General features: G+C 36.1%; 2 protein-coding genes across 3 annotated transcripts in view; both read right to left on the bottom strand.

Annotated features, from left to right (window-relative positions):
- LOC143228778 (uncharacterized) overlaps positions 1 to 13,076 on the bottom strand; it is a 364,507-nt gene that overhangs the window by 99,653 nt on the left and 251,778 nt on the right. The window lies entirely within an intron of this gene.
- LOC143227972 (glycine receptor subunit alpha-4-like) overlaps positions 5,252 to 13,076 on the bottom strand; it is a 30,337-nt gene continuing 22,512 nt past the window's right edge. Inside the window, exon 7 of the mRNA XM_076459324.1 lies at positions 5,252 to 5,326. Coding sequence (XP_076315439.1) covers positions 5,252 to 5,326 — 75 coding nt within the window. The remainder of the gene's footprint in view (positions 5,327 to 13,076) is intronic.

Below are 13,076 nucleotides of genomic sequence, written 5' to 3'. Positions count from 1 at the left end.
ACAATTAGATTTTATGACATCTTACTTGTAGAAACACGACATTAAGTAACCAGAAACTGATTTACTTTAGCTGGTATGGGTGTTAAAATGTTTACTAATAAAGCAGAGAACATTTCGACCTTCTTAGGTCATGTCTCAAAAATATGGAGTTTAGTGAAATCTGCACTCTGAAATCCCCCTGTGTGCGTGCATGGATTGTGTGTTATTCTAATATACTTTGTCTGGTACCTCGTATGACATACCTATAACTATGGCCTGTTACTAGTAGTGCAGATGTGCGTCAACTACATCGCATATGGGGCAATCGTATTATAATATAGAGCCACCTGGTAGGAATTCATATAACTACACTGATAATTATATTTAAGTAAAACAATTACTATTTTCACACCAAACTTGTGTATTGAAAGTAATTACATAACTTGTAAGGGCCCCAGAATTTTGTCATGATGGTTCTGTAGAAGGCATGTGATTACCAAGACAAGAACCCTAACTTTGGTTTCTCTTTTGGTTTTAAGAATAAATCTTATTTTATTCATTGAAATGCTAATTCTTATCTGTAATAGTTTGTTTGTTTTGAAAAATGAAGATTTATAGGAAAAGTGAAAGGTAAACCCTTACATGCCAAGTTTGGTAATTCTCGTGAGAAAATCCTTGTGACAAGTTTGGTAATTCTCTCAAAGAAAACCTTATGTCAAGTTTGCTAATTCTGCTCTTTTACAGTTTTGGAACGTACACGCTCATTGGTAAAAGAATGACCCAAGAATTAGCAGTAGGTAGTGTTTACCGTATTGTCTTCCGTGTTGTCTGTCGATGTGGTTATTATTGTGTAGGTGTCTATCAGATTTCACAATATCGTTATTGTTGTATAGATGGTCACCAAGTTCCAGGTTCAACAATGTGATTCTTGTCATATAGATAGACGCTCACCAGGGCTCCACAGTGTGGTTCTTGTCGTATTGACGCTCACCAGGGCTCCACAGTGTGGTTATTGATGTACAGAATTTCATAAGGTCTTTCTTTTTTTACCGTTCTTTTCTATCTCCCCATGTCTGTTGAAATTAGTTTATCTTCTGTACTGAAGGCTGTTCGTACGAAAATGGATTTCGTTATAAATTTGAAACCTTCAAACTGCTGACTCAATCAGAGGATGAAGATGGCTGAAAAATGGAGTCTTTTTGTGTCCATAGAGTATTGGACGTATCTTCCTAAAACTCCAAACTCGAATTTCTTGTTTTCCAGATCATTGTGTTGGTATAAGAAATGAGAGATAAAAGGGTATTACACAAACTGAAAACGTATTTTTTTTGTTTGTTTTATTGCTAGGTGTGTGTGCGTGTTCACTTTGTTCATCTATTTCGAGTTCCAATATTTGAGTACAAGTGAAGTGAAAATGACCGTCGTGTTAAACTGCTTGTAAAATAAATTCAAAATAATTAACACACAAATATTTTATTTGCAATAGGCTAATATTAGCTGCGAAAATAAATTTATTAACTTTATAGTAACAGATGTTCTCGAACACTCTGAAAGGAAACTTTATTTTTAACATACAACCAAATATTAACGTCAGATATGGGCCTAAAGGTGAAATATTATGTTAGTTTCTACACTCAGAATATTAGTCTTTCATCTAAACTTCGTAAGAGTATACTAAATAATTCACGTTACATAATTATCTCGAAAGGCGCCATCTAACAATGTCATATGATCGAACAGGGTAACTGTGAGAAACTTTAAACTGTCCGACCTTTTTGTTTTTTGTTTGAAAATAAAGAACAAATAATTATACAGACGTATAAATCTTTCATATTTGTAATATTCTACGTCTCATTTCTGTATATTTCTCAAACTAAGTGTCAAATTTTTTCCTATTATTTAACGCAGAGTTCACTAAAGTGGGAGTCGTGGCACTACTGGGGTCAGTGAAGTTTTTTCTTTGTTTGTGTTTTGATTTCGCGCAAAGCTACACGAGGGTTATCTGCGCTAGCCGTCGCTAATTTAGTAGTATAAGACTAAAGGGAGGGCAGCTAGTCATCACCACTCACCGCAAACTGTTGAGCTACTCTTTTACCAACAAATAGTGGGATTGACTGTAACATTATAACGCCCCCACGGATGAAAGGGCGAGCGTGTTTGGTGTAACTAGTATTCGAACCTGCAATACTCAGATTACGAGTCGAGTGCCTTGACCACTCCCGAGTACTTTTATAGTTGCGGGAGAGGGCGCCAAAAAAGAAAGATGCTAAACTAATTTTAATTATAAATACATAAGCTGATAAAAAATTATACTGAATTAAACAAAATACAATATGTCTAAAGGACATGTTTTTGTTTTCACTACAGCACTGTTTTCCCATCACCAGTCTAAAGTTATAGGAGGTCTCGAACGTTTTTATTTCCACCAAGGGAGTCTCAGACTAAAAGTTTGTGAACCACTGGTCTACAGGTCTCTTTAATTATTACAACACAAAAAAGTGTATTGGATATCGCAAAATACAGCTTATTGTTTAATTCAAACTATGCTTCATTTTATTGTATTCGTTAGAGGTTGAAAACAAAGGAAACTGGGTGTTTATTAATTTCTCAAAAATTTCTTGTTAACTATAAACTGGGGGGCGCTGCTGAGCCGAACGAATTGGGCAGCGCTCGTGTAACAAAGATGTATAATATCACGAACAATTCGTGATGACTAGAAACCAACTTGAAATAAAAATGTATGTCGGGACGGTTGATTTGGGTATTAACACTTTTACTAATAAAGCAGAGAACAATGTTTCAACCCTCATAGGTCATCTTCACGTTAACAAAGAGAGTTTATAACTGACCGTTACTGGGCACGTCTTATACACGAAGCCGCCATGGCCAGGTGAGCTAAGGTGTTTTTCTTTGCATATTATAAATAATAATATGAGCTTATGAAACAATGAAAACCGTTTTATAGTGACTAGTCTTAGCATATTCTAAGTAAGACTGTAAGCTTGAGACATTGAAAACCCTCTTCTAGTGACTAGTCTTAGCGTATTCTAAGTAAGACTGTGGGCCTATGAAACACTGAAAACCGTTTTCTAGTGACTAGTCTTCGCATATTCTAAGTAAGCCTATGAAACACTGAAAACTGTTTTCTAGTGATTAGTGTAAGCATATTCTAATTGAGACACTGAAAACCGTCTTCCAGTGACTAGTGGTAGTATATTCTAAGTAAGACTGAGCCTATGAAACATTAAAAATCGTCTTCCGAATATTTACTGAGTATCTTGAATGAGATAACGGGCCTTTGTGACGTATGCAAAACTAAGATATTTCGTTCAGTGAATACTTGCACGGTATAAAGAGATATAGTGGAAGTAGGAACAGTGTATGGTGAGTCCATGGAAATTGAATTTTTTATCTCACAATACTTTTTGAATGGCGTGTAGGTGAATTGACGATTTGAGAATTACGATGGACTTCACGATTGTAAGAACAAAAACAGTTGATTTCTTTGTGAAACTTGTTTGGACACTGTTTTTAGCTGTTATATTATTAAGGAAAAACGAAATACTTAAAAAAAATCTTTATAATTTGTCTTTGTTTCTTTATTTTGTTCGTTTTTTGGAAATAAACACAAAGCTCGTCTTTACAAGAGATGTTTTTTTGTTTTTTTTGGTTCACTTACTCCAAAGCGGAACAGTGGGCGTTTTGTACTTTATCCATCTCGGAGAATCGCACCCCGGATTTTTTGCATTATAAGTGTTTAGATTTGTGCTGGCCCATTTAAAGGTTAAATCGAGTGATGGCTAATTGACCATTAAAGTTTCCAACATTCTACTATCTTATTTGTCTGTTGTATATTAAGATATTTATTATCAAGAACACGACAAAAATTGTCAGACCCCAGTATGGACAGGTGGTGAGGGCACTCAACCAACTTGCAACCTGAGGGTCTCAGGTTCAAATCCTCATTCCATCAGACATGCTGACCTGTTGAAACCGTCAATCCCATTATTTATTAGTTGATGAAAGGATGGGTGGTGATTACTAGTTGCCTTCCTTCTAGTCTTTCTCTGTTAAGAGACGGATAGCGATGATAACTCTCGTGTAGCCTTGCGCGAATTTCAAAACAGATTGTCCTATATCAGTGTTTTTGTTACACTGGCATTAGTTATAGTTTTAATACTGTCTTTTCACACACTTTTGGTCAAACGTCCGGTATGAAATACTTTAAACTTATTCGTACCTGTTTCCAAAAATTACTAGGGACTGACTGAACATCGATTACCCCCCCCCCAAATATGCATGACATCGTCCCCCTGAAACTAAGTTGTCTCGAATCCCCTACAACCCACTTACTCCTCGTGCGTAAATGCTTGTTTGTCTGCTTTATCCTATGGAAATAGTTTTATATCAAAGACTTACAAACCAGAGAAGATCCGAACTGACCAATGTCAGTGTTGTTATTGTTTTTATCTTTCACGGTGTCCGTTTCTTTTCATACCACTCAGAAAGGTATTTCGTTTGTTTTGAATTTCGCCCAAAGCTACACTAAGGCTATCTGCGCCAGCCGTCCCTAATTTAGTAGTGTAAGACTAGAGGGAAGGCAGCTAGTCATCACCATCCACCGCCAACTCTTGGGCTACTCTTTTTACCAACGAATAGTGGGATTGATTATAACATTGTGACGCCCCCACTGCTGATAGGGTGAGCATGTTTGGTGCGACGGGGATTCGAACCCGCGATCCTCGGATAACGAGTCGAGTTTCTTAACCACCTGGTCATACAGGGCCCCGAAGTAGTTACATGGACATACAACAGACAATAAGTACTATTATATTTACACAGAAACCTGTGAGACATGCTCTTACATTGTTATGTTTCTGTGAACTTTACGTTTCTTATAAACAAGGATAACAATGTTCGTTTCTTTGTAAAATAGTATTGAAACACTTCCTTCAGAGATAGCTCTTCATTAGCAGAGGAGGAAGTTAACAATCTGATGATTTGTTTAGGCCTGATATTTTTACATTAAAGATGTCTGTTTAGTAGTATACATTAATACATGGTGTGATAGCTAAGAAGAAAGATAGAAATACAGTGTTAATATTTTTACATTAGAGATGTCTGGTTAGGAGTGTAGGCCAGTACACGGTGTTGAACACTAAAAATGCTACAGGAAATAATAGTCGAGAAGCATAGTCAATAGCAACCACCCAGTCCAGGGACCAAGATGGCGGCTTGAACCATCTGTGACTGTCTTGTTGCGATGCCACATTCAAGCAAGGCGAGGGGCGACCTCTCTTGGCGAGAATAGTTTCTTATTACTGGAATGTGACGACTCCAAAGAAACCTATATAAACAATAGTTACTGAGGATAATAGATAACTGAGGTTATTTCGAAAGCACTGCTTAATTTATCTGTCGATGGAGAGTGCAGTAAATATATTTTGTTCAAAGTACTACTTTGATATCTAGAAATCACTATTTTAGTGAAAAATAAGACAGTAATACATACACATTGTTGGTTTCCCCTTGCTAAGTCTAAAACTATCTACTGACAATAAACACATGTAATAATACTGTTTTCACATATAAAGTCAGAGGCTCTTATTATAGGATGGTTAATAGTAATCACGAGACAGCCACATACTTAGTATTTGAAAAATTTCATTCAGAATTGATCTAAAGAATACAAAATTACTGGATGTTTCAAGGTAAAATACGAGTCCAACTTAAGCTTAGAATTACAGGTTCGTGACATATTTGGGGTAAATTATTTGAATAGTAAAGTACAGTGACTTTCGGATTTTATTTGAAATGTTCTCGAACCCCGGATTTTAGCGTTATTAGTGGATAAACTTACTGCTGTTCCACTGTGATACGTAATTTTAAAAATGTTTGACATTCAAACGTCCACATGGTTAGGGAAATAGAATTAATGTAAAATCAAGTTTAAAGATGCACGGGGTTTACGGATATCGATGAAAACAAAGTACATTCTGTAATGTATTATTATAATAACCACATGAATATTTTGAAATATCAAACATTACACAGTATTATACATGGTCAGCGAGATATTTGTTGTCTGTACGCAAAAAAACAAAAAACAAAAATATCACGTAACACGCGCGCCCACCTGTGGCTGATATCTGTGGACTTGTACCATTAGAATCCATGTTTCTATACCCTTGACAGACGGAGCACGGGCGGCTCTTTGTGTTGTTTTGCGTTTGATTACAAAGAACAAAAACAACATCTATGCACGTGTGTGGCGTGTTGTCTGGAATTTTGTTCCAGCTGTTACGTAGTGAATCCATGCTACAGTCAATACTTTATTTTGTATCAATAAGTGTTAACATTTGGACTACTTTAACTTGACTATTATGTCAATTTTGAAAGTTCCGTGTGAATGACACGGTCCAACTCTTATGTTTGTTTTGAATTTCGCGCAAAGCTACTCGAGGGTTATCTGCGCTGGCCGTTCCTAATTTAGCAGTGTAAGACTAGAGGAAAGGCAGCTAGTCATACAACCCTCCGCCAACTCTTGGGATACCCTTTTACCAACAAATAGTGTGATTGACCGAAACATTATAACGCCCCCATGGCTGAAAGGGCAAGCATGTTTGGTGCGACGGGGATTCGAACCTGCGACCCTTAGATTACGAGTCGAACGCCTTAACCCACCTGGCCTTTTTACATATCTATGAAAACTAATCTACATTTACTTGTAATGCACGTACACCTGTATATCTTCCCGTTCTTTTCTCTAACGTAATCGAGATTTAACGGTGGTTTCTGGGGTGACTTGTGTAACCTGATACTGACAAAGCGAAATATTCCTGTGTGACTTGTACAATACTGTATAGCATATACATGGCTTGTATTATTTTATATTTGGAAAACGATATATCCTTGTGCGTGTTATGTAAATTTACTTTGATACAATAACGTACCCTTGTGTAGCTTGTCGATTCTTTTATTGGTATTTTGTTTTGTTTGAAGTTAAGCTACAAGGTGGGCTATCTGTGCTCTGCCCACCATGAGTATCGAACCTCAGTTTCTAGCGTTGTGGGTCTACAGACATTTCTCTGGAAAGCGAATATTATGTTAATACATTGAGAGTTTTAAAGAGGTGAATTAAATTATTAAGTAAATACATTATTATTATTAACTTTATATCGAGCTTCAAACCATGACCACCACTGGCTGCTCCCACGTCGTATTTAGTAATCAGTATTTAACATTCTGTGTAAATAATTCGAGCAAACATTAATCTTACAGTGGTGTACTTTCTGTGTTACCAATTTTACCGCCTTGGGAGAATTTAACAGAAACAGTACTTTAGTCATTATATATAAATATTAGAATCTCGTCCGTTGCTATAACAAGCATAAAATTACTGCAGTTTTGAAAAAGCGGTGACGTAAGATGTAATTTATAGACACTCCGAATACTGATTATATGTGTCGTCTATGGTGATTCGTGCGGCGAACACTGATTAGCCTATCAGCTTGCGTTAAACACTCATAATTGCCGTGCAAAGTAGAGTAGTAAAAGTTAGATGGCGCTGAGTTAGTATTATGTATTATTATTAATATATTTTTAATGACTTGTTTTCTTGATGATTTGAAAATATTTTAAATGTTTTGTATGCATAAGATATACTACAAAATCACAATATTAATTCGTTGGCTAAAGGAAAAAAAAACAATGACAAACCTAATTTCGCCATTCAAATATTGTTCGTCATTAATTTCAAAGATAAAGTTCTTTAATTTGTAGTTTTATTAACCTTTTGTTCATCTTTACGTTTCTAATTTAATAACTGGCCCTAAGTTCAATCTTGTACCGAAATAGACGGCGCTAGACATGTTGTAGTTCTGGTTCATGTGTGTCAGTTGCCCTATTTGTGTTTTAAGACATGATTGATTGTCATTCATATTTAACACAATAGGTGGCAGTAAATTAACCAGAACCTTTAAAGTTTACTCTGTAGCCGTATACATAAATGTATCAACCAAGAGCCCGCTGTTTGGTGGACGATACATAAAATATATCTTATACACAAAGGTTTTCAATAGATGCCTTTATATATGCTACGTCTACCAGTATTGTTTATATACACAAGAACCAGACGCGAAGCTTATAACAGTGAAGACTGATAATTAGGAAAAAAAAACTGCTCAACACCAAATCTTTACCTATTGAGGGCTGCTCAGGGGCTTTACCTAATTTCTAACGTGCCTTTATTGTGAATCTAGAGATACATGGTTGGTATTTTGTTACCATAGAAACTTGCTTTGCAATTTAATATCGTGGGGGCACTGTATTCACCCTTCTGCAAATTAATTGAAACAAGACGGAAAATTACGATTTTTTTTTCAATTTTTTGCGTTTTATTTCTGAGAATCCAAAAATTACTCACAAATTAATACATGATATGACCGCCTTCATTTTTCAGAAGATCATTAATCCGCTTTGGCATCGAGTCCACGAGTTGACTGCAATCTTTACTAATTTTTGGATCGCGGTACCACACCTCAATTATGGCCTCAATTAGCTCATCTTTCGTAGTACAGTCTTTTCCCCGAAGTTTTTCTTTACAATCGCCCAAATATTTTTAATAGGATTTAAGTCCGGAGAGTTTCCAGGCCAGTCCAGCACCTTTATTCGCGTTGTAGTCATAAAATTCTTCATAAGTTTCGATGTGTGGCAAGGAGCCAGATCTTGCTGAAAAATGCAAGATCCATCTAGAAATCTCTTTTTTCAATTTTGGAACGACTCTTCTCTGCAAAACTTCGATGTACTGTGGTTCTCGCATCATACATTCTATGATATGTAAGCCTCCGACACCATAGTAACTGAAAAAGCCCCAAAACATCTTCTTCAAGGAATGTTTTGCAAACTGATTGATGTGAGATTCTCGAATTTTCTTACCTGGAGATCTGCGAACATGCAGACCTCTTTGACCCCATACGAAGAAATGAGTCTCGTCACTAAATAACACCTTCCTCCATTGTTGTTGCGTCCAGTTCTTGTATTTCAGACCCCATTGATACCGTTTTGTCTTCATTGAGTTGGTAAGAAGTTGTTTTTTGACTGGTCTCCTTACCCTTTTAACGCAATTTCGAATGACGTAATATTCCTCAAAATTTTGTCATATATCGACCGTACTGCAAAACACAGCTAATGATTCCATCTGTGTGAAAAAATGACTATTAAAGAAAATCAGCGGGTCCAGCGAGCCTACACCGGCCGCCATGCTGAAAATATTGTAAAATGACCATTTGTTTCAATTAATTTGCACAAGGGTGTAAGGGCTAACGGTCAAAGATGGCGGTGAGTTTTGACTAGCTACGTCCTTTTCGTCTGCAAATGTCCCTCCCCCCGATGATTCAGCGGTAAGATTTTGGATTTACAATGCTAAGATCAGGGGTTCGATTCAGTGTTTCCTCCAAACTGCATCAGTGCGTAACAACACAACCAATCGCTTAATTCATCTAGCAAGCATGGCCAGGTGGGTTAAGGCGTTCGACTCGTAATCTCGAGGGTCGCGGGTTCGAATCCCAGTCGCACCAAACATGCTCGCTCTTTTAGCCGTGGGGGTGTTATAATGTGACGGTCAATCTCACAATTCGTTGGTAAAAGAGTAACCCAAGAGTTGGTGGTGGGTGGTGATGACTAGCTGCTTTCCCTCTTGTCTTACACTGCTAAACTAAGGATGGCTAGCACAAATAGCCCTCGTGTAGCTTTGCGCAAAATTTAAAAAAAAAATTCTAGCAGCGAAATACTTAGCAACAGTGAGGAATCTCAACAAGTTAATGGCAGTAATTACCGTGGCAGTTGACAGGCCTAAAGCCCAAATAATCAACTGGTAACTCTGAAAATCGGTCTAATGATTTAATAGGGTTGACTGTCTGAAAAAACCACCACAACCCTTAGTAAAAAAAATCTGGTATCGCACATCTGCACTTTGCTATGATACTGGTGCACATGAAAACATTCATTCTGCACATGGATTGAAAACACTAGAGAAAACATTGGTTCGATTCTCTTTGGTGGACACGGCAGAAAGCCTGATGTGGCTTTGCTACAAGGAAACATACACACACATTAAAACACTGGTTTGTTAGTTTAAAATTGGATTCTCTAAGTACTTAGAGTCGTCTACAAGGTAAAATAAATCCAAGAACCAACTGTTTCACCAGAAACAAAAATTTAGACAAACTATCGAGGCTCCAATAAGTCAATGTTTTACTTTTTAAATCTTTTTAAGCTTAAAAAAGTAAAAAATGCCACTTTTTCGATCTTTCTAGGCTTAAAGAAGTAAAATATCACACTTTCTCGATATCTTTAGGCTTAAAGAAGTAAAATATAATACTTTCTCGATATCATTAGGCTTAAAGAAGTAAAATATAATACTTTCTCGATATCATTAGGCTTAAAGAAGTAAAATATAATACTTTCTCGATGTCATTAGACTTAAAGAAGTAAAATATAATACTTTCTCGATATCTATAGGCTTAAAGAAGTAAAATATAATACTTTGTCGATATCATTAGGCTTAAAGAAGTAAAATATAATACTTTCTCGATATCATTAGGCTTAAAGAAGTAAAATATAATACTTTCTCGATATCATTAGACTTAAAGAAGTAAAATATAATACTTTCTCGATATCATTGGGCTTAAAGAAGTAAAATATAATACTTTCTCGATATCATTGGGCTTAAAGAAGTAAAATATAATACTTTCTCGATATCATTAGGCTTAAAGATGTAAAATATAATACTTTCTCGATATCATTAGGCTTAAAGAAGTAAAATATAATACTTTCTCGATATCTTTAGGCTTAAAGAAGTAAAATATAATACTTTCTCGATATCTTTAGGCTTAAAGAAGTAAAATATAATACTTTCTCGATATCTTTAGGCTTAAAGAAGTAAAATATAATACTTTCTCGATATCTTTAGGCTTAAAGAAGTAAAATATAATAATTTCTCGATATCTTTAGGCTTAAAGAAGTAAAATATAATACTTTCTCGATATCATTAGACTTAAAGAAGTAAAATATAATACTTTCTCGATATCATTAGGCTTAAAGAAGTAAAATATAATACTTTCTCGATATCATTAGACTTAAAGAAGTAAAATATAATACTTTCTCGATATCATTAGGCTTAAAGAAGTAAAATATAATACTTTCTCGATATCATTAGGCTTAAAGAAGTAAAATATAATACTTTCTCGATATCTTTAGGCTTAAAGAAGTGAAATATAATACTTTCTCGATATCATTAGGCTTAAAGAAGTAAAATATAATACTTTCTCGATATCTATAGGCTTAAAAAAATAAAAGTTAACTCTTTTTACTTATAGGCTCATGGCTTTATTACTAGCAGATTGGCAATAATATAATAGACCCAAAGCGTATCCTGACTCATGACTTTGGTTTATCGCACTTATACATGCTTGTATAACAGTAATTAAAACGTTTAAAAATACACAAAATCATAATGAAAATGCGTAATTAAAAAATACATTAACAATCAACATGATAAATAGCACTAAAGCAGCGCCATCTAACTTTTACTACCCTACTTTTCACTACAATTATGAGTGATATACTTCTAAGGTGTTTAACGCACGCTGATAGGTCGAGCTGTCTTCACCTCAACAATCACCATAGACTACACATATAATCAGTACTCGCACAGTCATTGCGGTCAGCGATGGTTGTTTCTCCCGTAAGTTATTTCTTATGTCACTGCTTTATCAAAACTGTAGCAGTTAGATGTTTATTACAGCAATGGATGAGTTTCAAATATTTTCATACTGACTGAAATACTATTTTTGTTAAATTCTCCCAAGGCTAGCTGACCACAGGTAAAAACGGTAATACTGAAATACACCACTTCCAAAACGTGCACGAACACATTGCAATTAATTTCGTAAAGAACTGTTCGAATTATGTGTGTAATTTTCTTAAATTATTAACAAATAAAGATTTCTAAATGTGATGCAACGTGTGGGTCCCACCAGTTGTGGTTATAGTTAGAGGGTTGGTATTTAAAACTAGTTCATTTAATATAGTAACATAACATTTGCTCACAGTGTCACAGCAATACGTCTGCAGACTCGTTTGTTTTTTCAATTTCGCGCAAAGGTACACGAGGGCTATCCGCGCTAGCCATCCCCAATTTAGCACTGTAAGACAAGAGAGAAGGCAGCTAGTTATCACCACCCACCGCCAAATCTTCGGCTACTCTTTTACCAACAAATAGTGGGATTGACCGTCACATTATAATGCCCCCACGGCTGAAAGAGCGAACATGTTTGTTGCGATGGAGATTCGAACCCGCAAGCCTCAGATTACGAATCGAGCGCCTTAACCACCTGGCCATGCCGGGGCCGTCTGCAGACTTACAACGCTAAAACCCAGGGTTCAATAACAGTGGTGAGCAGAACACTGCTAGCCAGCCCATCGTGTAGTTTTGTGCTTAATTTCAAACAAAAGTTTAATTAATTAAAAACTGGGATTAATTAAAATAGTAAACACTCTTGACAAATGAGTTCACACGAGAGTCCCTTTAATTGTGGTCTCTCAGTGGGTCTTTAACTGTGAGCTAACTGGACCTGTACATGGACAAGGTCATAAACCTAGTAACAATCTAAATCTGCAGACATCATTATTTCTCTTAAATAACAGAATCTACAAGCTTAGAGAGAAAGATGCTCTAATATCTTCTGCTATTTTTTCTTTAAGAAAAGAGGACCCGGGATGGCCTGGTGGGTTAAGGCGTTCGACTCGTAATCCGAGGATCGCGAGTTCAAATCCCTGTCGCATCAAACATGCTTGCCCTTTCAGCCGTGATGGGGGCGTTATAAACCTACGGTCGATCCCACTATTTGTTGGTAAAAGAGTAGCCTAAGAGTTGTCGGTAGGTGGTGATGACTAACTGCCTTCCCTCTAGTCTTACACTGCTAAATTAGAGACGGCTAGCGCAGATAGCCCTCGAGTTGCTTTGCGCGAAATTAAAAAAACAAACCAAGTCCTTTAAATGATTTAAGTTTAAGTTTTGTATTATTCTTCCTTTG

This window comes from Tachypleus tridentatus, chromosome 10, assembly GCF_004210375.1.
Source record: "Tachypleus tridentatus isolate NWPU-2018 chromosome 10, ASM421037v1, whole genome shotgun sequence".
Lineage (NCBI taxonomy): Eukaryota > Metazoa > Arthropoda > Merostomata > Xiphosura > Limulidae > Tachypleus > Tachypleus tridentatus.
Note: the sequence above shows the minus strand (reverse complement) of the source record. Positions and strands in the feature narration are given on the sequence as shown.